At 41.7% G+C, this 27,912-nt stretch overlaps 1 protein-coding gene across 2 annotated transcripts in view; it reads left to right on the top strand.

The window, feature by feature from the left end:
- Positions 1-22,778, top strand: part of A2ML1 (alpha-2-macroglobulin like 1) — a 65,725-nt gene extending 42,947 nt beyond the window's left edge. The window contains exons 15-36 of one of the 2 annotated variants that reach the window (XM_045073418.1): positions 436-585; positions 1,155-1,313; positions 2,645-2,738; positions 3,154-3,274; positions 3,944-4,172; positions 4,303-4,429; positions 5,783-5,904; positions 6,566-6,617; positions 6,994-7,077; positions 8,487-8,663; positions 8,821-8,902; positions 9,254-9,410; positions 11,382-11,456; positions 11,633-11,795; positions 13,419-13,633; positions 16,834-17,049; positions 17,214-17,338; positions 17,476-17,566; positions 17,862-17,930; positions 19,018-19,120; positions 19,552-19,593; positions 21,574-22,778. In XM_045073418.1, coding sequence (XP_044929353.1) covers positions 436-585; positions 1,155-1,313; positions 2,645-2,738; positions 3,154-3,274; positions 3,944-4,172; positions 4,303-4,429; positions 5,783-5,904; positions 6,566-6,617; positions 6,994-7,077; positions 8,487-8,663; positions 8,821-8,902; positions 9,254-9,410; positions 11,382-11,456; positions 11,633-11,795; positions 13,419-13,633; positions 16,834-17,049; positions 17,214-17,338; positions 17,476-17,566; positions 17,862-17,930; positions 19,018-19,120; positions 19,552-19,592 — 2,652 coding nt within the window. In that variant the 3' untranslated portion in view covers position 19,593; positions 21,574-22,778. Of the gene's footprint in view, positions 1-435; positions 586-1,154; positions 1,314-2,644; positions 2,739-3,153; positions 3,275-3,943; positions 4,173-4,302; positions 4,430-5,782; positions 5,905-6,565; positions 6,618-6,993; positions 7,078-8,486; positions 8,664-8,820; positions 8,903-9,253; positions 9,411-11,381; positions 11,457-11,632; positions 11,796-13,418; positions 13,634-16,833; positions 17,050-17,213; positions 17,339-17,475; positions 17,567-17,861; positions 17,931-19,017; positions 19,121-19,551; positions 19,594-21,568 lie in introns of both variants that reach the window. The other variant, XM_004752510.3, reaches the window with a different exon arrangement.
- Positions 22,779-27,912: the final 5,134 nt, after the last annotated feature.

Raw genomic sequence — 27,912 nt, 5'->3', positions numbered from 1 at the left:
AATCAGGCAGGGGTAGGGAAATAAGATTATATTGAAGTAGATGTCATTGTTGTATTTATGTCTCAGTATATTTTGTTGAAATCTATCTCCCACTTCTTTTTAAGAAGGAGTGCTAGGAAATTATATATTTTGTATAGCAATTCTTTCTTTCTAGTTTTTGTTTCTTAAACTTTATTTTTCAACTTTTTTGGGGGGGGAATCTCTTAAACTTTCTATGTTTTTCTGTGCTATGCTGCTCACTTTTTCCAATTGTACCACAAGTCACAAGTTCTGAAAGGACTAGACTTTACAAAAGAAAAAAAAAAATCAGTATAAAAGTGAAGGATTGGGCTGAAATGCTAAAGTTAGGAGATATTGGCTGATGATCCAAATTACACTGTTTCCCCTTCTCTCCAGGCTGACCTGATCCCCAAGTTGCACTTTTTCCTTCCACAGGTTTCCCTTGGCTTCTCACCTTCCCAGCAGCTTCCAGGATCAGATTTAGAACTACAGCTACAGGCAGCTCCTGGGTCCCTGTGTGCAGTCCGGGCTGTGGATGAGAGTGTCTTACTGCTTAGGCCAGAGATAGAGCTGAGCAACAATTCTGTGAGTAGTCTGCCAATGGGGTAGAAAGAGGGACTTGACAGAGAAGATGGTTTGACTGAATTAAAAGATGGGCTTCAGGGGGGGTGGGAAGAAAAGTCTGAGGGAAATACTGTGTCACCATAAGGTGGTAGAAAAGCTGGTGTGGAAATGACAGTCAAACGGTGGTATGAGAAAGGTATGGTTCATGTGCACTAGAGGTAGGAAATTTGTAATAGGAGGTAAGGGTGACAAATTATTGAAAAAGGTGAGGAAGAGATCAGAATTTAGAAAGCAGGAAAGGGATAGAGTGCCTGGGTGACTCAGTTGTTTGAGCGTCTGACTCTTGATCTCAGCTCAGGTCTTACTTAGTCTCAGGGTCATGAGTTCAAGCCCCGCACTGGAGCCCAGCTTGGCACCTACTAAACAAAAAAAGTAGGAAGGGATTATGATGGAATGAATATAGGAACAATTCTGAAGTAATGAAGAGAAATAATACAAGAGCAGTGAACTGTGGCACCAGAATCTGAGTGAAGTTTCTCAACCGATTTCACCGTGTCAGTAGCTTATTTCCTTTTCCCCTCCTATTTCAGGTCTATAGGATGTTCTCATTCTCGTATGGTCACTACCCCTATCAGGTGGCTGAATATGATGAGTGTCCAATGTCTGGCGCCTGGGATGCTCCTCAGCCCCTCTCAGTTATGTGGAGGCCTTGGGTCTCTGAAGGCATGGACCTTTTCCATTTTTTTCAGGTAAATGTTCTTACCCATTTTGTTATAGAAACAGTGGTGGTTGGGGAGGGGGTGAAGGAAAGTCCATACCTAAAAAAACAGATTCATGTGGGTACCGAAAGGATAAAATCTTGGAAGAAACTCCTGATATGTGAGGTAACCTCCCATGGTCCTTGTGCTTGAAGAAGGGGCCCAGTCACCTGATTGCATTGGAAGAGAGCCACTGAGAAGCTGTGTGCAGCCTCTTTCTGCCCCCAAATGAACTAATTTCCATGGGATCAGTCAAGAAGGAAAAATGAGGAAAGATAGACCAGAGGTTTCTTACCACTATTATAAAAAGTACTTCATGAGTAGAAATTGAGTACTTTATGAGTAGAAGTTGGGGATGCTGTGGCCCAAGACTGACCAGGAAGTCTCTGAAGTCAGGAACCATGTCTTACTCATCTTTGTATTCTCTCTATGACTGGTCCTTCATAATACTCAATGTATTTTTGTTGGATTGACTGAGCCAATATGGTTCCTACCCTTGGGAAGTTCAGTCTAAAGCAAATAATAATGACCCAGTGACTAATATTTGGAAGAAGCATTAAACATATTTGGCAATGACAAAAGTGGAATACTATTCAGCCATAAAAAAGAACGAAATCTTGCCATTTGCGACAACATGGATGGATCCTAAGGGCATTACGCTCAGTGAAATAAGTCAGTCAGAGAAAGACAAATACTATACGACCTCACTTACACATGGAATCTAAAAAACAACGACAACAGCAAAACCAAGCTCATGGATACACAGAACAATGTGGTGGTTGCCCAAGGCAGGGGTTGGGGGTGGGCAAAATGAGTGAAGGTTATCAAAAGGTACAGACATCCAGTTATAAGACAAATAAGTCCTGGGGATGAAATGTACAGCATGGTGACAGTGTGCTTGACCTCATATTGCATATTTGTAAGTTGCTAAAGAGTAGATCTTACAAGTTCTCATCCCAAGAAAAAAATTTTTTGTAACTACGTATGGTGATGGTTATTGACTAGACTTACTGTGGTGATCATTTTGCAAAGTATACATTTAAAGTATATATTTGAAAAGTATATTTAAAGTATATATTTAAAAATAAATGTGTATATATTTTTTAAAATTGTCATTGATATTCACATTAGCTGACAAAAGCAAACAGAACCTTGGTGGCTGAGTATTGGGGTATTGGGTAGTAACCACTAGTCTCAAAATTAATAGGAAAAGAATGTCTTGGTTCAGTCCTTTGAGGGTGGAATTCCTAGGCTGTCGCCCTGGTAATAAGGGAGGGGACCACCGTGACACTTCACTCTCTGGTTTCCTTGGTGCCTTTCAGGGTATGGGCCTGAAAATACTGTCCAATGCCAAAATTAAGAAGCCAGTAGACTGCAGTCATCAGTCTCTAAAATATAGCACTGCAGTGTCTGAAGGTAAGCTACCTGTGTGGCTTGTGGATTCTCTTGAAATGTTTAAATCATGGAACTCTGAACACTTAACTCTTTGCTTCCTGTTCCTGCACTGAGTCTCGTGCCTCAGAGTGGCCGTGGGTTGTGGGTCATAGATGAGGCAGCCGGCTCTCTCTCCCTGGGGAGAATTTTTGAAACCTGAAGCCCTTACCTGTTCATCCCCTGGTCCAACCTCCTCATCTGTCACTTCCCCCCCCGATGGCCTTATGAATAGTCAGTTCCTCAGTGGTCCTTTCTCCTTGTCTGTGACTGGATGTTTTCTGTTTCCCACTAAATTTCTCAGTAGTAGTCCCTCTGCTTCAATTTGTCTTACAACGGAAGTCTTCTGTCCACCACCAGCACCCCCTCCCACCAATTCCCTTATTCTTGCTCTCCTTAGTGAATTATGGTATTGGTGAAGCGAGTTTTGGGTCATCATCACCTTCATCACTTCAGTCACAGGACTCTCAGGTCCGCCAGTACTTCCCAGAGACTTGGCTCTGGGATCTGTTTCCTATCGGGTAAGTGATGCCTCAAAGGTAGGTACAGTAAGACTGTACAGTGGGGATTCAGCAGTAAACTCAGACTCAGATAATTCTTAATGAATCTCAGTCTCAAGTCAAGAGAGTTTAATGGGGACATGGGAACTTTCCTTTTTCCTGAATTCTTAGGCAAACACAGGCAATCCCTCAAAACGAACTCACATGTCTCCACATTTACACAGTGCAGACAGGGCATTCGGAGTCCACATCCAACAGATGGAAAGGCACATGTTGACATCAGTTCCTGCCCACTGCTTACCTGCTCATTTTGACAAGCCAGAAGAATGGCACATGAAAAGATGCTTAAAATCACTAACCATCAGAGAAAGGGCAGTCAAAACTCCAGTGAGATATCCCCTCACAGGTTCAGAGGGCACTGACCGCTTAAGCTGTATTTGCACACATGACCCCCTACTCTCACTCACCCATTCACATCCCCAGACACCACCTCTTTCTCCCATATTCATACATCATCACTCACCTGAACATTCACACTCTGAGATTAGCACGTTCCTCAGTTCAGTTGCCTTTTTACCCCACCCCTCACAACAACAACAATAATAACAATGACTTCTGTAGGTAAATTTATAGCTTAATTCACAATACTCTCCTGATGTGTGCCTCACGTGGGCTCTCGTGTTCTCACAGTGACTCTGGGAAGGAGGCTATCCATGTCACGGTTCCCGATACCATCACTGAGTGGAAGGCCATCACTTTCTGTACCTCCCAGTCCAGAGGCTTTGGTCTTTCACCTACTGTTGGACTGACTGCTTTCAAGCCGTTCTTTGTTGAGCTGACTCTCCCTTACTCAGTAGTTCGTGGGGAATCCTTTCGCCTTACTGCCACCATCTTCAATTATCTGAAGGACTGCATCAGGGTAAGAGTTGGAGGTACAGGAAGCAGATGTCCCTGGGAGAGAGGTGGGGTGTGCCTCCACCCCCATATTTTTCGAAGCCTCTGTGTGTTGTTTCCTGTATTCAGACCCTTTATTTCTTAAACATCTGCAGGTTGAGACTAACCTGGGTACATCAGATAAGTACCAGGTGGAATCATGGACAGATTCTCAGGGCTCCAGCTGTCTCTGTGCTGATGAAGCAAAAAGCTATCACTGGAATATCACTGCTATCAAGTTAGGTAAGAGAAGGAAGCAGTAGAGGAGCAAGGAAAACACAGAGCAAAAGCTCAATGATTGAGAACTCTCTCCTTTCCTCTCCTGCATTTGCTTTATTCTCTTGTTCTTTCTCATTTTATTTGCCTCTATTTTTTTTCCCTCCAAGTCTATGCCACAAAAAAATAAGAAAATGCTCTTTGATGGATGACCAAAAAATTATCCAAATGGGATAATTTTAAATGTGAAAAGGGGAGCTTTTAATATTTATGCCAGGACAAGGGACATATAGTAATGTTACTTATCAAATAGTTACTATGGGCCAGCTGCTATTCTAACTGCTTGACATGTGGTGACTCATTTAATCATCACAATATCACTTAGATGTCATTTGCTCTTAGGATAAAACCCTGGCAACTGAAAGTATGGTCTTCAGATGAATAGTTATCTACTGCTGCTTAACAAATCACCCTAAAACTTTAGAGGCTTGGGGCACCTGGGTAGCTTGGTCAGTTAAGTGTCTGCTTTGGGCTTAGGTCAGATCTTGGGCTTCTGGGATGGGGCCCCACTCATACTCTCTCTCTAAGAAATAAATAAAATCCTAAAAAAATAAAACAAAACAAAAACACAAAAAAGCTCCCAACAACTTAGAGGCTTAAAAGAACAAACATTTCTGATCACACAGTTTCCTTGGGCCAGTAATGCAGGTGCAGAGCATAGCAGGGTGCCTCTGGTTCAAGGTCTGTCATGAAATACAAGTCACGCTGTCCGCAAGGCTGTGTCTTTACCTGGAGACTCGACTGGGAGAAGATCCACTTCCACGCTCCTCCCAAAGCCTCTGTCCCTCACAGGCTGTAGTTCTGGGCCTCAGCTGTGGGCTAGGGGCCTCCCTCAGTATCTTACCACATGAGTCTTTCTACTGGGCTGCCTCAGGACAGGACAGCTGGCTTCCTGCAGAGCAAGGGGCCCAAGATAAAGAATGTGCCTGACACAGGAGCTATACCCTTTTTGTAACCTAGTCCCAGAGTGGCATCTCATTGCTTCTGCCCTAGCCACCTCATTAGAAGTGAGTTGCTTAGTCCAGCCCCCACTCTGAGAGGAGCTTACACAACAATGTAGATATTGGGAAGCAGGGATCACTGGGGGTCCTTACAGGCTGCCTGCCACACTGGACCAGCATTATTGACGTCACCTAAAAACTTGTTCGAAATGTGAATATAGGCTCCACCCCAGATGAACTGAATCAGTTTGTATTCTAACAAGATCTGTAGGTCTTCGCATGTTGTTAAGTTTAAGAAGCCCTGGTCTAAATGGGAAGAGGCCTCATCGGTACCTCTGGCAATAGGGCTAATGCCTTCCTTTCCCCTTCTTTCTTCCAGGTCACGTGAACTTTACCATCACTACTAAGATTCTGGACAGCAATGAACTCTGTGGGGGGCAAAAGGGGTTTGTTCCAGCAAAGGGCCAGAGTGACACACTCATCAAACCAGTTCTGGTCAAGGTGAGTTTTCTGTCCCTTCCCCTCCCCATTCTTCTTTCCTCTTTTTTTTTTTTCCCTCTTTCCCTCCCTCCCTTCTTTTCTTCCTTTCTTCTCTCCTTCTTTCTTTCTTTGAGATTTTTGTAGACCTAGCTTTGGAGGTAGCAGTCAGCCCAGCAATGTTCTATGTGTCCAGCCATACAGTTAGTCTTTCACAGCTGTCTGACTCCAGCTTCAATCAATCAGCTTACCTTCCTTATTCTGTGGCCCCTTTCTGCCTTTAATTATTTGCTTAACCCATTCCAATGCTCTGTGAAAGTGCCTAATACAGTACTTGGTATACTCAATGAATGTTAGTTTCTCTTATTAAGATCTCTAATATCATTATTAACTGCTTTTTTATCCCACTATGAGCCCCATTGTCAATCCTGCCTCTTAGGAGTTTCCTAAACTTGTCCTTAGCTCTAGCCCTTGCCCAGAAAGAATTTTATTGATAGGCCCATTCCTGCATTGAAGTGTAGTTCTTGGGAGCTTCAAGGAGAAAGTGTATCCTCTCCAGTTCTGAGAAGCCTGGGGGCACAGGGAGGGCCTCTTCTCCCCATTTCCCTTCCCGTTTGCTGTTCCTTCAGTGCCATCTGCCCTGACATTCATCTTCACTGTTTCCCCCACTATGTCTCCATGTCAGCCAGAGGGAGTCCTTGTGGAGAAGACATACAGCTCACTACTTTGCCCAAAAGGTGGGTGAATGCAGAGAAGGGTTGGTACTGAGAATTCCTGGCAGCAACAGGAGCTATTTGTAGGCCAAGGGAGGAATATATAGGACAAGAAGGGATAGGAGAGGTGCTGTCTGGGGTGCTGTCCCTAATAGGGCCAATTAGCTGAGAGACAGGGTAAAGAAGAAAAAATGTGCAATGCATTCTTGGGGTTTTTTATTGGAATTTACTTTCAGCAGAGAACAATATTAACAGGTTAAAAAAAAAAAATTGTCTCCAACCCACAGAAAGCACTGGCTACAGAAAACCCTGGATCACAGAAAGTTTTTTCTAAAGTTTGGGTTTTGAACTCGCTCTATTTCCACTTTCCCTACTTTCACCTTTTCTCTGCCTTTCACAGGACAAGTGGCTTCAGAATCCATCTCGCTGGAGCTCCCTGCAGATGTTGTTCCTGATTCAAGCAAGGCTTATGTTACGGTTCTGGGTAAATAGCCAGGGATTCTTGCTCAAAAGAAACAAAACAAAAACAAACAAAAAAATGGGGCTGAAATTTGCCAAAGCATGGAGTGGGTTGGGGCATGTGGACCAATCTGAAGGAAGGCATGTGACAGAAGAACTTATTTTGTATAGTTGGTATATACACCGTATAGGTAACAGCACTCATGGGATTAGATGTATATGAGAGTCAAAAACAGGAAGGAGTCTGGACAGGAGAAAGTTAAAGGTCAACAAAGCTCCATATGTATTTAGGCTAGGTGGTCTATAAATTGAGGGGAGAAGAAACACAGTGTTTATAGCAGCCACTTAGAAAGTGAGGAATTTATGTATCTGAGTATAGTTAGGGAAGATAAAAGCATATTTACACAGAAGGGACACTTCACTCTTCTGGGCAAGGAGGGGAACTGAGTAGAAACGACTGAGCTTGTAAATCATATAAAACTGGGCCGGGATTGTGCCATTTAATAGCCAGGTGACCTTGAATAAATAAGTGAACAATTCTGATCCTTTTTTTCCCCTTCCTCAAGACACTGATGATAATCTACCTCTCAGGACTGGTGTCAAAATTAAATATAAAGTTTCCATCATAATATCTAGCAGGTAGTAGGAGCCCTGGACATGTTAGGTTATTTCTTTATTCTTAGTCCCTACCGAGATCCCTTCCAGGTTAAAATTTCTCTGTTTGGACTCTATTTGAATCTTATTTGTTGTTTATCAGTCATCTTATTGTAGTATAGCTCACTGTCTATGTCTGTCTTTCAAACTACCTTGAGGGTAAGGGCCATGTCCTAGTATAGTTCCTGCCAAATAGTTTACCTTCAGTATCTATTTATAGATTTGAACTGAACTTGATGCTGAAAGGACCAATCTTAATGGGCCGCTTATGTCAGGCTTACTGGTTTATAAAATAAATATATGAATGAGTCAGTAGCTATCCCTGGAAAACAGTGTCAGGACTGTGTATGGTTGGGGGGAACGTGGCACTTTGGAGGATAATGTATTTATAGGCAGTGGAGGACTTTAGAGATTGAGTCTGAGGATGGCGGGTTTTGTTAGGTCACTCACCAGCTCCACTGACATACCTTCTTAAAAGTCCTGAACTCCCTTCGGTAGCCTGTGTACCTCTCTGTGTACTCCGGCACCATGTATGAACCCAGTATTATAGTGCTATATTGCAATTGTTTGTAAGGAATTTTACCGCAATGTTCTGTCATTGTTTGCCCCTCTGATTATGATCCTTTGAGGTAAAGATTGTATTTGACTTATTGTCTCCCAGGCACAGTGTAGGTGCTCAACTAAATGGTTGCTGATACATGTTTGTTAAATGAATGACAGTAACTCACAAAGGCTCCTTTTTCTCTCTACCATCACCTTCTCTCTCCTTTTGGATTTCAGGAGACATTATGGGCACAGCCCTACAGAACCTAGACAATCTGGTGCAGATGCCAAGCGGCTGTGGGGAGCAGAACATGGTCTTGTTTGCTCCTATAATCTATGTCTTGCAGTATCTGGAGAAGGCAAAGCTGCTGACAAAGGAAATCAGGTCTCCGGCAGTGGGTTTCTTGAATCTAGGTGAGTTGGTTCGATCTTTTCTTCTTGGACACATTCTCTAAACCTTAATGCTAGTTTAATAAGACACAGGGGAATTTCCCCTGAAGTGCCCCGCACCCTTGAAAGCCATGTTTTTTGAAGTTGTCTCTGTGATTTAACATCATACCTGGCTTCCCAGGGTACCAGAAGGAGCTAATGTACAAACGTAGAGATGGCTCATACAGTGCCTTTGGGGAAGAGGATGGAGATGGAAACACATGGTAATATTGCCCAGTTCTCAATGTACCCCAGTGCATAATTCCTGGAACTATGGAACTATTTCTCTACCACTCCTCTTAACCCTATTCTTTTTCTATCCATCCTCTCTACCTCTTTAATATTGTTTATTTCAGCTTCACATATGGTCAAGCCCCTCACCCTTCTTCCTGACCTTGTACCTTCCCAGTTCATGTCCCCATTGATGCCCATCAGTACCTCCCTTTTCTAGGCTCCTATGGTCTTATGCTTCCTTAATCCCCTTCTGGAACCCTGTCCCAAAATAAGCTATCGAACTATTGTACCCTTGCTAGGAAATCCCCCTTCATGCCACACTTTCCTCTTTATCCATATAGGCTGACAGCGTTTGTCACCAAATGCTTTGGCCAAGCTCAAGAATTCATCTTCATTGATGACAGTAATATCCAGGATGCTCTCAACTGGCTGGCAGGAAAGCAGCTCCCCAGAGGTTGCTACGCCAATGTGGGAAGGCTCATTCACACAGCTATGAAGGTGCAAACCACAACACCACCACCCCCTCACCCCACCCCCTTCCCCGCCCAGCCTTCAGCCCACTACCTGTCTGGGAGGAATTTGCATTTCTTTTCTTTTCTTTTTTTAAGATTTTATTTATTTATTTATTTGACAGACAGAGATCACAAGTAGGAAGAGAGGCAGGCAGAGAGAGAGGAGGAAGCAGGCTCCCTGCTGATCCCAGGACCCTGGGATCATGACCTGAGCTGAAGGCAGAGGCTTTAACCCACTGAGCCACCCAGGCGCCCCGGAATTTGCATTTCTGACTGAGCAGAATCAAAAGAGCATAAGCCCGGGAAGCAGCGTTCTTCAGGTCTCAGCCCTGGCTCCAGATGACTTTGGTCACCATACTCAACCAGTCTGAGACTCAGCTTCCCTATCTGTAGAATGGGAATATGTACTGGCAAGTGGCTCCCATGGTGTGGTCCTCAGATCAGCCACATCAGCAGCACCTGAGAATTTGTTTGAAATGCAAATTCCAGTCCTACCTTGAACCTACTCTGGGAAGCTCTGGGAGTGTGGGTCAGCAATTTTGTACTTTTAACCAGCCCTTGAGCAGTCTTTTTCAAATGTGTGTATTTGTGTGTATGTGTACTGCTTTTGGAATCAGGAAGACTGATTTATGTGATAATAAAGCAAGAACTATATAATCAGGAACATACACTTAGTAACTACTATGTCTCCATTGAAAAAATTCACAATATAAAAATACAAATAAATACACGTGCAGTGTTAACCAGCCCTTGAAGTGGTTCTGATATTCGTGGAAGTGTGAGAACCACTGGACTAGAATTTCTCTGAAAGTTCTTTCTAGAGGTTTTTTTTACTATTTCCCTAAATCTGCAGCAAGGCCATCTGCTCTGGTGAAGACTGATAGGCGGCCCAGTATTTTTTGTAAGAGGTTTACTATTCTAAGCACTTTGTTTATTTGATATTATTTAATGTTTACAACAAATTAATGAGCTAGCTGCTGGTATACCATTATTAATCCCATTTTACAGAGAGAGAAACTAAGGAGCAGAGATTAAGTGAATTGCCCAAGGTGAATGCTAATGGATGGTAGGACTGTCCTTTGAACCACAGCCACTGGCCTCCAGAGGCACTGCTCTGGTCTGTTCGCTACATTGCCCTTGCCCCTTCCTAAACACAAGATGAGGTGTGGATGCATCCAGAGAATTTGTTCAATTCAGAATATGCCCAGTGGAAGAAAGATCTGTGGGTATGTTGCTTGAGAAATCATTGACAGTGCTGTTCCAGGGCCTGGATTAAAAATCTTGGGCATTAAAAAAAAAGTCTCTGTATAGGATTCACTGGTTTTCCTTATGTAGGATTTTATCAGTGCCCCTGAGGCTCTTTCCTCTTATGCACTGTGTGAAGTACACGTGGGAGGAGCCCAAGCCAGGGCCGGACCCTAAGATCCCAGAGATCCTTCCTCTTCCTTTGTTACCAGACCTGGCCAGTCTTTTAAAAAACCCATCCCCTGCGTAGCAAGGTCAGTGGTGTAGTGCGGGAACTCCATAACTAAACTCCCTGCGTTCAAATCCTAGTCCTGCTGCTTATTAGCTGTGTAATCTCAAGCAAGCCTTTAACCTTTTGAGTGGTTTTTTTTTCTTTATGTAATAAATGAGGGTAACAATTTAAATTAGCTGTTTTTAAAAACTTGCTAATATCTTTCTGTGAAAGACATTAAACAAGGCAAATGTCACCTAGTCTCTCCTGGAGAAGAGGGTGGGCCTTTTTCTTCTTGAGAGGATGTCCATTTGAGGAGACTCAGATTGAGTAAGAAGCTGAGAATAAGAGATTGTCTCCCTATCCCCTGGGCTGTGTTTGTTTGCTTGTTTGTTTAAGTAATCCACCCATTCAGAGGGGAGGCCTTTTTGCAAATTGCACACAATTCTCACATAGGCCGTGCTGGCAGCTGCCCTGACCCGTCTCCCTGTCACCCTCTAGGGCGGCGTTGATGATGAGATTTCCTTGACTGCGTACATCACAGCGGCATTGCTGGAGATGGGAATGACCACACATGTGAGTGTCTCTAGCTCCTCCTCTTTATATCCTTATTGTGCCTAGTTCTAGAGGAATTCACCTACTTTTAATCCCTGTTCACCCTTGTAAACTCAAAAAGGATATGACGATTCTCTCATTGCTTTCCATTTTCCAAGGAATGCCTTATCAGTTCGGTTCTTCATCTTACTTTCCAGGACCCGAGGGTGAGTCAGGGTCTGCAGTGCCTCAAAGGTTCAGTTTCCTCCACTACCAGCCTCTACGCACAGGCCCTCCTAGCTTATACATTCTCTCTGGCTGGGGAGATGGACATCAGAAACATTCTCCTTGAAAAGTTAGACCAGCAGGCTATCATCTCAGGTATGTTGACTGGGTTGGGAGTTTTTTTGAAATTATGAAAATATGTTCTGAGTTACCTGTAGTTTTTCTCAGTCCCCATAGTCCCACATATATTCTATCATATGTAAGATTCCTTTTAGGAAGAGTTGTAACGTCATTAAATCATTGTTGAGAGTTTTGTGAGAAAGCCCATGGAAGTCCTTAAAAGGTATTTTTTTGTTTTGTTTTGTTATTTTAAAGATTTATTTATTTATTTATTTGACAGAGAGATCACAAGTAGGCAGAGCAGCAGGCAGAGAGAGGGGGAAGCAGGCTCCCTGCTGAGCAGAGAGCCCGATTCGGGGGCTCTATCCCAGAACCCTGAGATCATGACCTGAGCCGGAGGCAGAGGCTTAAGTCACTGAGCCACCCAGGTACCCCAAAAGGTATTATTATACTTTTAGCACGAAGAGGAAAGAGACAGTGGAAGCTAGTCAGAAGACCTGGGCATTGTAAAATCACCCCTTTGTAGGTCTCTAACAGTTCCTTGGTATGAGATCACTGAGGTTGACTGGGTAAGAGTTAAACTTGAGACTTTTTTTTAGAGAGGCATGGGGAGGGGGAGAAGGTGAGAGAGAGAGAGAATGTTAAGCAAGCTCCACACCCATTAAGTTAAGGGTCCTACTCTTTTTTTTTTTTTTAATGTTATTTATTTATCTGTCAGAGAGAGAGAGCACAAGCAGGCAGAGTGGCAGGCAGAGGGAAAAGAAGGCCCCCTGCTGAGCAAGGAGCCCTATGTGGGGTTTGATCCCAGGACCCTGGGATGAATGACCTGAGCCAAAGGCAGACGCTTAACTGACTGAGCCACCCAGGCAACCCAGTGGTCCTACTCTTGGTTTCAGCTCAAGTCATGACCTCAGGGTTGTGAGATGGAGCCTGTGTCAGGCTCTGTGCTTAACGGGAACTCTGCTTGGGATTCTTTCTTTCCTCACTCTGCCCCATCCCCAATGAGGGCACACACACTCTCTCTCTTTCTAAAATAAATAAATAAATCTTTTTTAAAAATGTTAAACTTTTGATTAGATTAAAGAAAGCCTAGGGGCGCCTGGGTGGCTCAGTGGGTTAAAGCCTCTGCCTTCGGCTCAGGTCATGATCCCAGGGTCCTGAGATCGAGCCCCACGACGGGCTCTCTGCTCAGCAGGGAGCCTGCTTTCTCCTCTCTCTCTGCCTACTTGTGATTTCTGTCTCTCAAATAAATAAATAAAAATCTTTAAGAAAGCCTAAAAAATTAAACTTAAAATTCTATAAGCCAAAAAACTGCCCCCAGACACATAAGATTCTTATATGTTTCTACTTGCCTGTCTCCACTAGCATGAGAATTTATAAATTAGTAAATGTGGTTTTCATGTAATTGGTGGAAGCATTTATTGATAGTGTTAGTTTCATCTTGGGGAAGAATGTATGGCTGTACATACACACTTAGGTACACACATCCCTACGTAAACATTATGGCTAATATATCAGAAGATACTGAGAAATATGTTTTTCTAACTCATGTTTCATTTTTGGTTGGTACTTGCTCTGCTCTAAGATACAACATTTACAAATTGAATATGAGAAATCATTACCTTCTAAGACCTTCCTAGTTGTGCTGCTTTCCCATAGGAGAGTCCATTCACTGGAGCCCAAAGCCTGCTCTGTCCCTGGATGCCAGACCTTGGTCTCAGCCTGAGGCTGTAGATGTGGAACTGACAGCATATGTCCTACTGGCCCAGCTTAGCAAAGCCAGCTTGACTCAAAAGGAGATCGCCAAGGCCACTGCCATAGTGGCTTGGTTGGCCAAGCAACGTAATGCATATGGAGGCTTCTCTTCTACTCAGGTAAATAGCCTGCTCTCCAACTGCCACTTTTCAGGTACTATTAGGTCCTGTGTAGAGATAAGAAAAAACAACAACAATAAGAACAACAACAAAAAACCAAAGCTGTTGCCCTTGACTTCTAGGTCAAGGGACTTAGAATTCTATAGGGAGGGAGAAAAGCATGTGAAAAAGATACAGGATTCATAACATTGGGTCATGTGAACACATACATAGTACTATATGCATTTAATGCTCTTTCTCTTTTTAGAATCTGAAACGTCATGAGATCAATGTTTTACCACATGTGAATAAGACATATATAATTATAGCTAAATTATAAATTAACAGATTAAAAGCCAATTATGGGATTAGAAGCATAAAAGCAAGGTTTTATGGGTTCCTTCCTTCTACTTTTGAATGTATTGGGAAGCCAATAAGATATATAATCTTTACTCTTAAAGAAGTTTACGAACTAGGGGGTGCCTGGGTGGTTCAGCAATTGAATGTCTGCCTTTGGCTCCGGTGATGCTTCTGGGGCCCAGGGATCAAGCCCCCCATTGGGCTCCCTGATCAACGGGCAGGCTACTTTGCCCTCTCCTGCTCCCCCTGCTTGTGCTTTCTCTCTCTCTCTCTCTCTCTCTCTCTCTCTCTCACTGTGTGTCCAATAAAGAAATAAAATCTTTAAAAAAATTAAAAGTTTAAAAACTAGAAGTAAAGTTAGGAAAAGTTCTATAATTACAGAGCAGGATTTGGTTATATAACATAAGATACAAAAGGTACAAAACAACACATTTCAAAAGGGAAAGAGAGCTTCCATAAACTTGAAGGATAAGAGAGGTCTTCAGGGGCATGGCATTTGAGATAGATCTAGAAGGCTATGTAGCAATGCCTGGCTGGCTCAGTCAGTAGATCATGTGACTCTTGTCCTTGGGGTTGTGAGTTCAAGCCCCACATTGGGTGAAGAACCTACTTAAAAAATAGATTAAAGGGGCGCCTGGGTGGCTCAGTAGGTTAAAGCCTCTGCCTTCGGCTTGGGTCATGATCCCAGGGTCCTGGGATCAAGCCCCACATCGTGCTCTCTGCTCAGCAGGAAGCCTGCTTCCTCCTCTCTGCCTGCCTTTCTGCTTACTTGTGATCTCTGTCTTTCAAATAAATAAATAAATAATCTTTAAAAAAATAGATTAAAAAAATAGATAGGTAAAATAAAAGGGTATGTATGATTTTGAGACAGAACTATTGAAAGGAAGGGGAAATGGCTTGTGCAAGACAACAGTTTGCAAAAGTCCAGAATGACCTGGGGAAACTGGGTTAGCTAAAGCATAATGGGACTTCAGTTTAGAATGTTAAAGCAGTTTTATACCAAGGGGGCCCTTTCATATCAGACTCAAGATTTTACCCAATTCTGAGGAGCTATTAACTTTTTTTACCTTGTTTCAAAGAGAATGACCTGTTATTGGTGTAGGGGGTGATTTAGTGGAGGTAGACACTGGATTTGAAGCGATAAGGACACTACTTCATTTGCCCAGGTTAGGGGTAAGGAGAAATTGAATTAGTAGGATGGCAGTAAGGGAAGAAGGGGTAGAACTGCATGATAAATTTGAATAGTGTCATAAAAATTATCTTAAATGATCATAAAGAGTGTAGTCATTAATTTATTTTTTCTTCAAATGGTATCAATTTCTAATTCACTGAGAAAACAAAATAATCAAAAAAACCATATTTCTTATTTTTGTAAACATTATATTCTGACTTGTTGAAACTAGGAGTTTCACTGAGGATATAACATGTAGATTAGACCTGGAAACAGAATAGATTTTAATTGATACAATGTTTGGTAAAGATGTTAAGAGCACTGAGCTTGAATATGATAAAGACTTAAGTGGAATTTTTAAAAAATTCTGTGGGAGGCACCTGGGTTACTCAGTTGGTTGAGCATCTGCCTTCAGCTTGGGTCATGGTCCCAGGGTTTTGGGATTGAGCCCCCCATAGGGCTCCCAGCTCCGTAGGAAACCGGTTTCTCCCTCTCCCTCTGTCTGCTGTTCCCCTGCTTGTATACTCTCTCTCTGTCTCAAATAAATAAATAAAATCTTAAAAATAAAATAAAATTAAAAATAAGTAAGAAATTATATGGTACCCTACTTCCTTACTTCAAGGAAATTTTTAGCCAAAGATCAGGAAGGACTTTCTTCTTCTTGCTGAGCCCTAAATAATTATGATATACAATTTTAGAAAGCAATGGGTAAGATGTTTAGAAAACTCAGTGACACATATGTCAAAATTGTTTTTCAATAAAGTCCTTAGCTATTACAAGAAGTCACATATCACCCACATGGGTTTTTCAGCTAATGATGAGGTCTCATTTTTTTAATTGTTTTCACATATTCGAGCAATAAGGACCTCCTTGGACCCTGTTCACAGAGAGTAGACAAAAAGTTGTTTGTCTATGGTTAACTGCACAGGTTTTACTGATTCCCAGCTTCCCTAGGGAAGGTCCCCAGCGACCTATCTTTCCATTTTTATATGACAGTATGATGTCTCTTTAATTTGGGAGAGGAAGAAGTGAGGTTCCTTGATTCTGTGGGTACTACACAAGCATGTAGATATACTTGTATCAGTAAAATACAATTTTCTGAACGTCTCTTTCTTTTTTGTCTTTCCTTTTGTTGTAATGTATATAAATCATGTTTTCAGAATGGAGAAGTCCCAAGTACACAGTGTCATGCTCTCTTAGTGGCAGTTTATCTGTCTTATGCCCAGATGAAGAAAAGATTGTCACATGGCACAGGGCTTGCAAGAAAGGATCCCAGCTGTGCCACAGAAGATCATTGCACAGCTAAATAACTTCAAAGAATGTACAGTTTTTAGAGCTATCATGTTATTGCTCTTTCCTCTCCAAATAAGGAAACTACAAAATATATACTGAACAGTTATCCACTGGCTTCTAACCCTAGCTCATTCTGAAGCTAGGCTTGGTTGAATATGAATATGAGATTAGCCTAGTGACCTATAGACGTTTAATACTGGCTTGATGGCAATTTTCTCTACAGGCAAGGTATGATCTCTATGTCAGCTTCCGCAGCATTGGTGACTGTGGTTCTTAGTTACTTAGAGCAGGTTTTGTCCATGCTGGGGAACAGCAACCAGATGTGTAGGGTATAGGGTTGTTTGAGGTTAATACCAGTGGCTCGGTTCATAAGCATATACTTGGTTGTTTTCTTAAGGACACTGTAGTTGCTCTCCAAGCTCTTGCCAAATATGCCACTACTGCCTATGTGTCATCTGAGGAGGTCAGCCTGGCTGTAACATCCACTGAGGATTTCCAGCACGATTTCAACATTCAGGCTGCCAACCGGTTGGTACTTCAACAGGAGAATCTGCCCAATGTCCCTGGGGTGTACACTTTGGAGGCCTCAGGCCAGGGCTGCGTGTATGTGCAGGTAAGCAGTGGTCCAGGAGAACAAGCATGCATTGGGAAGGAGAACCTGAGGACGACTTTGCCTCCAGTAGAACCTTTTCTCTATCTTACTTGTAAAGGAAATAGTTTGGACTGTGCGTAAAGTTCTTCCCAACTCTGATTTGGTTCTCTATTTCTCCCTACTAGACAGTGCTGAAATACCATATTCCCCCTCCTAAATTTGCGGACACCTTTAGTCTTAGTGTGGAAATGGGAAAAGCTAGATGTGAGCGAGCTACTTCTCGATCCTTGACACTTACTGTGCATACCAGGTGAGAAGAGCTGAGCTGGTGGTGGGGGCACCTGGATTACAGAAACTGAGTGTGTGTGTGTGTGTGTGTTGAGGATATAGAGTATGCTAAGAGGAAACATAACGGTTTCACACTGATGTGTTCCTTTCTGCATTTAGTTATGTGGGCAGTCGCAGCTCTTCCAATATGGTCATTGTAGAAGTGAAGATGCTTTCCGGGTTCAGTCCCATGGAGGGCACCAATCAGTTGGTAAGTCTGTTCTGTTTTCTGCATTTAACTAGCCCCAAGAGGACCCAACATTATCCCTAAAAAGCTGGTGCAGTGGGCGTCACGGTACATACTTACAATTACGACTGCATTGTCTTAGTGGACTACAAAGGTGCATCAGAAATATAAAATGGAAACTGGAATAGTCTTGTTCCTTTTTCTTACCTTCCCACAGTATTTATTATTCCCTTGATCATGAAAGAGCTTTGGGATATTGCCCTAGGTCATAAGGAAGGCTCTGGATCTTCGTCTGTTTTATTTTCCCCTTTTTATTCAGCTTCTCCAACAGCCTCTGGTGAAGAAGGTTGAATCTGGAACCGACGTACTGCATATTTATTTGGAAGAGGTAGGTATTCGGAAATGAACCTAAGAGCTTGCTTGCTTATACAGCTTTGCAACTTCCCTTCTAATCTCTATGTACTAGTGTCACATGCACAGGGAGGAGGGAAAGGAAAGAATGAGATAGAATGAGTCCACAGCCAGAAAATGAATTCTGCCTCCATGCTGGTATTCTATAAAATACTCCTGTTCACCTCCAGGGAGGTACTGCCTAACAGATGTGGAATATGAACTATCTATGTCATTTAAAAATGTGTGGCCAGAATGTGACTATTTTATTTTTAAAATATTTTATTTATTTAAATGAATAGAGAGAGAGAGAGACAATGAAAAAGAGCATGCGAGAGGAGAAGGTCAGAGGGAGAAGCAGACTCCCCATGGAGCTGGGAGCCCGATGAGGGACTTGATCCCAGGACTCCAGGATCATGACCTGAGCTGAAGGCAGTTGCTTAACCAACTGAGCCATCCAGGCACCCTAGAATGTGACCTTTTATAAGAAAGTGGTCGGGGAAGGCTTCTCTGAGGAGACGTTATTTGATCAGACAGCAATGAAGAGATAAAGCCAATAGGGAGTATAGAACTGTTGAAATAAAATGAAAGTTTGTTTCTTTGGCCACTTCAGTTAATTTAGTGGAGGAGCCACAGGTTAGAGTAGACCAAGAGCAGAGGGGACCAATTTACTGAAGAGCGAGGGAGCTGTAAGCTCCTAAGAAGAAAGAGTCAGGAAGTCAGCAGAAGCCAGTATCTTTAAGACTAGCATGGGGCAGAAGGGACAGGTAGAAAGGTTTTGGAAAATTTGTGTGAAACGAGAGTCTTTTTTTTTTTTTTCCTTTTCTTAAGGGTGGTTTATTTATTTATTTATTTTTAAGAATTTATTTATTTATTTGTCAGACAGAGAGCCTATGTGCACAAGCTTGGGGGGAGAGATAAGGGAGAAGCAGGGAGCCCAGACTGGGGATCATGACCTGAACTGAAAGCAGACACTTAGCTGACTAAGCCACCCAGGCACCCAAGATAAGAGTCTTTTAACCTCCACATAGAGAGTGTTATTTTCACTTTAGTTTTATATGATGTTTTGTCTTTCTTCTCTACAGCTGAGTAAGAAGACTCAGACCTATACCTTCACCATCAGCCAAAGTGTGTTAGTCACTAACCTGAAACCAGCAACCATCACAGTTTATGACTACTATCTCCCAGGTGAGGGCTGAGATCTACTTGTGTCTCCCAACATATTTCTGCCTCATTCTTCATGACATGGCTCTTTATTTTACAAATAAAGCTTCCCAATCCAAGTGACACATAACTACATTATTCAATCTTCTAAAACATTATAATTTAATTATATATTATTTTTAAATCTTCTGCACTGGGACATTTTATCAGAAATGGTCCATAGACCAAAAGAAACTATACAAACCATTGTTCTTTAAGGACTAACTATTTTGAATGTTTTGCTATGATTAATAATTTACCACAGTATTAGTATTTGGGACTTTCCTGTAATTCTTAATATGCTCATAACCTATAGGGATCCTCTGAAAAGGGATAAAGTGTAGTTTTCATGAAGTATTTTCTCTTTGAATGCATGAGGCCTGTAACATAATGATACATGTCATTTCATTTTACAGATGAACGGGCAACAGTTCAGTATTCTGACCCCTGTGAATGAGGTAAGGGTGAGCTTTTAGGGTAGGGTGATACTATTCAGAAGTTAAGGGGAACTTCTTCTGAGTTACTGTTACTGTCTTTTGGAAGCTAAATTTTTTTTTTTTTTGAAAGATTTTATTTATTTATTTGACAGAGGGACAGCGAGAGAGAACACAAGCAGGGTAAGTGGCAGAGGGCAGAGAGCTTGATGTGGGGCTCGATCCCAGGACCCTGGGATTATGACCTGAGCCGAAGGCAGACACTTAACTTAAAACTGAGCCATGCAGGGGCGTGTGGGTGGCTCCTCTCCAGTGGGTTAAATAAAATAAAATCTTTAAAAAAAAAAAAAAAAAAAAAAAAAAAAAAAAAAAAAAAAACTGAGCTGCCTTCGGCCTCAGGCTCAGGTCAGGATTCCAAGGTCTGGATGGAGCCATGCATCAGGTTCTCTACTCAGCAGGGTTCTGCTTCCCCCTCTCTCTCTCTGCCTCTCTGCCTCTTGTGATTGGTCCGTCAAATAAATAAATAAAATCTCTAAACTAGGCTTAAAAAAAAAGAAAAAACCTGAGCCATGCAGGTACCCTGGTAGTTAATTTTTGATAGAAAGTAGGCTTTCGGGGCGCCTGGGTGGCTCAGTGGGTTAAAGTCTCTGCCTTCGGCTTGGGTCACGATCCTAGGGTCCTGGGATCGAGCCCCGAATCAGGCTCTCTGCTTGGTAGGGGAACCTGCTTCCATCTCTCTCTCTGCCTGCCTCTGCCTATTTGTGATCTCTGTCTGTCAAATAAATAAATAAAATCTTAAAAAAAAAAAAAAAAAAAGAAAGAACTAAAGTAGGCTTTCCTTTTCTTTTTTTTTTTGTCTTGAACTTTTTTCTTTTAAAGTAAACTCTGTACCAAACATAGGGCTCAAACTCACAAGACTCAAGAGTCATGTGCTCTACTGACTGAACCAGGCTGGCACCCTCATTTTTGTCCCAGACTCTGAAAGGAAGAAGAATAATCTCCATAGTTCACACCAGAAAAAGTTAACAGTGGAATTTGTGTGAGGATGTCTATGTGATGATTTTTATTTTATTTTTTATTTTTTTAAAGGTTTTATTTATTTATTTGACAGACAGAGATCACAAGTAGTCAGAGAGGCAGGCAGAGAGAGAGGGAAGCAGGCTCCCTGTTGAGCAGACAGCCTGATGTGGGGCTGGATCCCAGGATCCTGAGATCATGACCCGAGCCAAAGGCAGAGGCTTAACCCACTGAGCCACCCAGGCGCCCCAGATGATTTTTATTTTTTTATTTTTAAAAAAGATTTATTTATTTTAGAGAGAGAGAGAGAGACAGAGAAAGCAAGAGTAGGGGGAGGGGTAGAGGGAGAAAGAGAGGAGGAGACTCCCCAGTGAGCATGGAGCCAGATGACACAGCTTGATCTCAAGACCTTGAGATCATGAGCTGACCCAAAATCAAGAGTCAGATGCTTAACCAACTGAGCCACCCAAGTAGCCATCTATGTGATTTTTAAAAACAATATTTTTTCTGATTAAAATTGATGAATTTTTAAAATTACTTTTACATTCTACATCTTTGTTATATAAAAACACTAAGGGAAAAGTAAAAATTACCTGATTCTACTCCCATAAGATAACACTATTAATAATTTCAACATGCTTTTGTGAGATTTTTTCTAGATAGGAAAGAACAAGGACAAGCCTGGCTGGCTCAGTCAGTAGAACATTGGACTCTTGATGTCAGCACTGTGAGTTCAAGCCCCACGATTGGCATAGAAATAACTTTTAAAAAATAATTAGGGGCGCCTGAGTGGCTCAGTTGTTAAAGCATTTGCCTTTGGTTTGGATCAGGATCCCAGGGTCCTGGGATCGAGCTACACATTGGGCTCCCTGCTCAGTGGGAACCCTATTTTTAAAAATTAAAAAATAAATGGATAAGAAAAAGCTTCTCTATACTTGTGAAGATTTTCTGAGTATCATGATTTTTTTTTTCCGTCTCCCAGGATAGAAGTTGGAAAGAGACTGATTTAATCCTCTGTGACATTACTGGACAGCATTCTTCTGCCTCTTAAAGCAAAATACATTCAATCAAATAACGTGCTTTCTGTGACTGACTAGAGAGTGAGTAATAAATGAGCAGGCTTGAACCTCAGCTACTTTCTACTACGTAGACGCATAGACGCCAGAACGAAGGGCTGCGGGAGATGGGGAGGAATAATCACACAAAGAAGAATTACATGGAAAAGCCCACTGGGAGAGGAAATGTGGTTTAGCCACATAGGGGAACTCTCCAGAGGGGATACAGAGGTGATCCACGGAAGATAAAAACATCTTCCTGAGGGTTAAATCTAAGAGAAGATGTAACTTAGGGCTTTGGGAATAGATTAAAAATATTTTTTTCTTTGGAAAGAAAATCTGCGTCCTTGGCCCTGTGCATATTTCTGTGGATACCAAAGGTTCTGTTTGAAGATGATGATCTCCCTTTAACCAAAACTCACATTCTGGCTTCTTCATTAGACCTTTTGACCCAGACATGTCAGAGAATCATATTTACGGATTCAGGTGGGGTCAGAGTAGAGAATCCTAAATAAGGGACTGACTGTGTTCAGCGAGCCAGCACTGCAGGACAAAACATGATTGATAAAAGAAGACTAGCTGACCAGGATTCCCTATCTCTGCCTTTCTGCATTTCATCCAAGTAGTCCAGCACACTCATGGGTTTGTGTATGTGTGTGTGTGTCTAAAAGTTAGTTTGAGAAAGTAGAGAGAAATTGTACAATACATGTACAATACATGAGAGAGGAAAACCTTTGCTTCTAACCCCTTCTATTCAGTGCCTGGGTCCTGTGAATTAAACTGGCAAAAGACAGATTAGCAGGAGAAAAGATCTATTTGTATGCACCAGGTCACTTCACAGGAAAAAAGTGAAAACCCCAAGAATCAGTTAGGCCTGGGGACTTATATTATTAGTTTTACAAAGGGTGATGCTGTTGTGGAAGAAATGACAAAACAAAGGAAAAGGGATTTGGGCTTCTAGGTGCAATGACATTGCATGAAAGTAAATAAATAGAGGGGGAAAGGAATAGAAGATTGAGGCTATTTTAGTAAGGTTTACTTGTGCAGATACAAATTAATGCTGACTGGGCACCTGGGTGGCTCATTTGGTTAAGTGTCAGCCTTAGGCTCCTGTCATGATCCTGGGGTCCTGGGATTGAGTCCCACATCAGGCTCACTGCTCCATGGGGAGTCTACTCCCTCTCCCTCTGCTCCTTCTCTCTCTCCATCTCACTCACTCACTCTCTTATCAAATCAATAAATAAAATCTTAAAAAAAAATTAATGCTGACTTTCTATCTCCTGTGATAAAGGTTGGTCTCTTCCTGGTATGGGAGAAGGGAGTGGAGACACTCTCACAAAAGGAAATTAATGCTTTGCTTTCAGGCAGAAACGGGGAAGGAGGAAAGCAGAGAGTTCTTCCTGTATCTGCTTCCCGATGTCCCTTTGGTCTCCCCACCTTACCCTTATTTCTCTAGGAACACCAAACTACGTTTAGTTTCCTGTTTCTTTTTTTTTTTTTTTTAAAGATTTTATTTATTTATTTGACAGAGAGAAATCACAAGTAGTCGGAGAGGCAGGCAGAGAGGGAAGCAGGCTCCCTGCTGAGCAGAGAGCCCGATGCGGGACTCGATCCCAGGACCCTGAGATCATGACCTGAGCCGAAGGCAGCGGCTTAACCCACTGAGCCACCCAGGCGCCCCTAGTTTCCTGTTTCTAATATGTTCTCTGATAATCCTGAAACATGCTTTTTATGCTGCTTGCAAAGCCTCTCCATCTCCACCTCAACCCTGCCTGGAGGACTTTCCTTGGTCCTGTAAGCTATGGCCTGCAAGGTGTGTTTTCTACTCTAGTAAGTCTTCCGCAAGAACTCCTCTCCATTCCTACAGCACTATGTACTTCCTACTGAGGACTTACCAAACTGGGCTCACATTTTCTGTTAGAAACTGCATATTCTGGGTTGCCTGGGTGGCTCAGTCGTTAAGCGTCTGCCTTCGGCTCAGGTCATGATCCCAGGGTCCTGGGATGGAGCCCCACATCGGGCTCCTTGCTCAGCGGGAAGCCTGATTCTCCCCTTCCCCCTCCCCCTGCTCGTGTTCCCTCTCTTGGTGTCTCTCTCTCTGTCAAATAAGTAAATAAAAATATTTGGGAAAAAAAAGAACCCTGGAGGAACAGCATCCTTTTGCAATCATGCAGATGAAAGCCATATGCTGAAGCTGAGAGAGCAGAAAGATAAAAGGTGTTTGGGTGTCTGATGACATCACGGATCTGTCCTGTTCTTGGACATATTGGATAGGTAATGAAAATAATAAATGGTTTACTTATTTAAAAACTTTTTTTTTTAAAGATTTTTAATTTATTTATTTGACAGAGAGAAATCACAAGTAGATGGAGAGGCAGGCAGAGAGAGAGAGAGAGAGGGAAGCAGGCTCCCTGCTGAGCAGAGAGCCCGATGCGGGACTCGATCCCAGGACCCTGAGATCATGACCTGAGCCGAAGGCAGCGGCTTAACCCACTGAGCCACCCAGGCGCCCTAAAAAACTTTTTAAAAGAGATTTTACTTACTTATTTGATAGAGAGAGCAGGGGAGGGGCAGAGAGACAGGGAGATAAGCAGACTCCTTGCTGAGTGCCGGGCCTAATGCAGGGCTCAATCCCATGATCCTGAGATCAAGACCTGAGCTTAAGTCAAATGCTCAATTGACTGAGCCACCCAAATGCCCCTAAACTTTTTACTGAAGTATAATAAACAGAAAGTACGCATATTATAAATATGTATTTCAATGAATTTTCACAGATCAAAACCACCCATGTAACTAGCATCTAGAATGTTACCAGCATCCTTGAAGCCTACTCTCCAATTCTGGTCGCCAACCCCCAGGGTAACCACAACATTAACTTCTAAGAGCACAGATTATATTTGCCTGTGCTCTTTACATATAAAACAAGAATGTGGGATGCCTGGCTGGCTTGGTTAGTGGAACATGTGACTCTTGATCTCAGAGTCCTAAGTTCGAACCTCATGGTTGGCCATAGAGTTTACCGTTAAAAAAAAAATTGTAAGAATATGTATGGTTGCTCCTGGCTTATTTCCCTCAACAGTATGTTTATAGATATTCTTGATATTCTTTTGAATAGTTACAGATCATTCATGCTCATTGCTACATAGTATTTCCAATGTATGAGTGTACCTCACTTTATCTATTCTTCAATTGCTGGGAAATTAGGTAGTTTCAATTTCTATTACTTTGAATAGCATTGCTCTGAATATTCTAATACAGGTCTTTTGGTAAACATATCGTATGCATTTATATTGGATGTATACCTAGGAGTGTATAGGGTCATAAGGTATACATATGTTTTACTTTGATAAACTATTTTCCAAAGTGTTTGAACAAATTTACACTTTCAAAAGCAATGTATGAAAATTTCAGTTATTTTACATTTTTGCCAACACTTTAGTATTTCCTGACTTGTTTATTCTAGCCATTATGGTAAATGTATACTGTTGTTGCATTGTTTTTAAATTTGTATTTTCCTGATAATTAATAAAGTTGAGCACTTTGAAAAAAGTTTCTTGGCTATTTGGATATTCTCATTTTTAAAAAACAGGTTTATTTTCTTAAAATATTTTGTTTTAGAGAGAGAGGGCATGCACCTGCTAAAGGGGGAAGAAGAGAGAGAGAGGGACAAACAGACTCCATGCCAAGTGCAGAGTCCAATGCAGGGCTTGATTTCACTACCCTGAGATTATGACCTGAGCCAAAAATCAAGAGTTGGACACTTAACTGACTGACCCACTCAGGTAACCCCTAAAAGACATCTTTAGTGAGAAATAATTCACATACCATATAATTCACTCATTTGAAGTATCTGATCCAATGGTTTTTAGTATATTTACAGATATATACAACCATCACCTCGTCAACTTTAGAATATTTCCTTCATTTCAAAAGAAACCACATACCCTTTAGCTATCATCCTTAACCTTCTTGTCCAGCCATAAGCAACCACTAATCTACTGTCTATATCTGCAAATTTTCATATTATAGAATATAATCCTAAATACGTGAACTTTTTTTAGAGAGAGAGAGGTGGAGAGGGGCAAAAGGTGAGGGAGAGAGAGAATCTTCAGCAGGCTCTAAGCTCAATGTGAAGCCTAATGCAGCTTGATCTCAGGACCCTGAGATCATGACCTGAGCCAAAATCAAGAGTTAGACGCTTAACTGACTGAGCCATCCAGATGCCCCAAATGCTAACTTCTGTGACTGGCTTCTTTGATTTAGCATAATGTTTTCAGGGTTTATCCATGTTGTAGTATGAATCAACACTTTATTCCTTTTTATAATCAGATAATACTTCTATGACCTGGTAATATGGTCAGATATTATCTGTGGCTCTACCATATTTTGTTTATCCATTTGTCCGTTGATGGATATTTAGGTGGTTTCTACCTTTTTGCTATGATGAATACTACTATTATAAACACTCATTTACAGGTTATTGAGCACATATACATTTTCAGTTCTTTTGGATGTATACCCAGGACAGAATTACCGTGTCATATGGTAACTCTGTGTTGAATTATTTGAGTAATTGATAGAGTCTTTTCAAAAATGGCTACACTTTTATATTCCCACCAGCAGCGTATGTGCATTCTGCCTTCTCCACATCCTCCTTAATAATCATTGTTAATTTGATTTTCTGATTCTAGCCTTTGTAGTTGGATATCCTTTTTTTACAAAGTGTCTGTTCAAGCCTTTTGTTTATTTTTCTATATTTGAAATTCTTTATATATTTGAAATAAGGACTTTTTTAGTCCTTATTGTATTGCAATATTGTCCTTATATGTATTGCAAATGTCTTCTTTCAGTCAATGGGTTGCCTTCTTACTCTTTCAATAGTCTCTGGTGAACAAAAGTTCTTAATTTTAATTCAGTTCAGGTGAGTGCTTTTATATTATATTTAAGAAATATTTGGAAAAAAAGAGAAATCTTTGTGTGTGCTAGGGTCAGAAAAATGTTTTCCTTATGTTTTCACTTAAAAGCATTTTTGTTTTAACTTTCATATTTTTTAAAAGATTTTATTTTGGGGGGTGCCTGGGTGGCAGTGGGTTAAGCCGCTGCCTTTGGCTCAGGTCATGATCTCAGGGTCCTGGGATGGAGTCCCGCATCAGGCTCTCTGCTCAGCAGTGAGCCTGCTTCCCCCTCTCTCTCTCTGCCTGCCTCTCTCTCCATCTGCTTGTGATCCCTCTGTCAAATAAATAAATAAAATCTTTAAAAAAAAAGATTTTATTATTATTATTTTTTTAAGATTTTATTTATTTATTTGACAGAGAGAAATCACAAGTAGATGGAGAGGCAGGCAGAGAGAGAGAGAGAGAGAGGGAAGCAGGCTCCCTGCCGAGCAGAGAGCCCGATGCGGGACTCGATCCCAGGACCCTGAGATCATGACCTGAGCCGAAGGCAGCGGCTCAACCCACTGAGCCACCCAGGCGCCCCGAGATTTTATTATTTTTTAAAAGTAATCTCTGCACTGAACATGGGACAGACTTGAGATCAAGAGTCACATGTTCAAACCACTGAAAAAACCAAGTAAATGTAAATGATAAGTGCCTCTTAACTTTCACATTTGATATAAAGTCCACTTGGAATTAATTTTCGCAAATGGTATGAAGTAGGGGACAAAATACATTGTTTTTCTCTATGGATACTCAATTGACTCAGCATCATTTATTGAAACACCATCTTTTCCTTACTACATTGTGGTGTATTATTTTACTATAGCAAGGTAACCTTACATATGAGAGTTTACTTCTGGATTCTTTTTTCATTGTTTAGTTTGCTTATTCTCACAATAATGTCACCGACATACACATACACATGCACACACACACAATAGCTTTATAATGGTAGTATAGTTTCTAGTTTTGTGATTCTTCTTCAAGATAGCCTTTGCCAGGGGTGCCTGGGTGGCTCAGTGGCTCAGTGGGTTAAAGCCTCTGCCTTTGGCTCAGGTCATGATCCCAGGGTCCTGGAATTGAGCCCTGCATTGGGCTCTCTGCTCAGCAGGGAGCCTGCTTCCCTTTCTCTCGGCCTGCCTCTCTGCCTACTTGTGATCTCTGTCAAATAAATAAAATCTTAAAAAAAAAAAAGAAAAAAAAAAGATGGCCTTGGCTATTCCCTGGCCTTTGAATTTCCATATGAATTTAAATCAGTTTGTTAATTTCCTCAAAACACCTGCTGGGAACTTGGAAGGATTGTTTTGAAGCTATAGATTTGCAGATTACTGACA

This window comes from Mustela putorius, unplaced genomic scaffold (assembly GCF_011764305.1).
Source record: "Mustela putorius furo isolate JIRA1106 unplaced genomic scaffold, ASM1176430v1.1 tig00537227_pilon_pilon_pilon, whole genome shotgun sequence".
Lineage (NCBI taxonomy): Eukaryota > Metazoa > Chordata > Mammalia > Carnivora > Mustelidae > Mustela > Mustela putorius.
The sequence above is the reverse complement of the archived record's forward strand: the minus strand, read 5'-3'. Positions and strand labels throughout refer to the sequence as shown.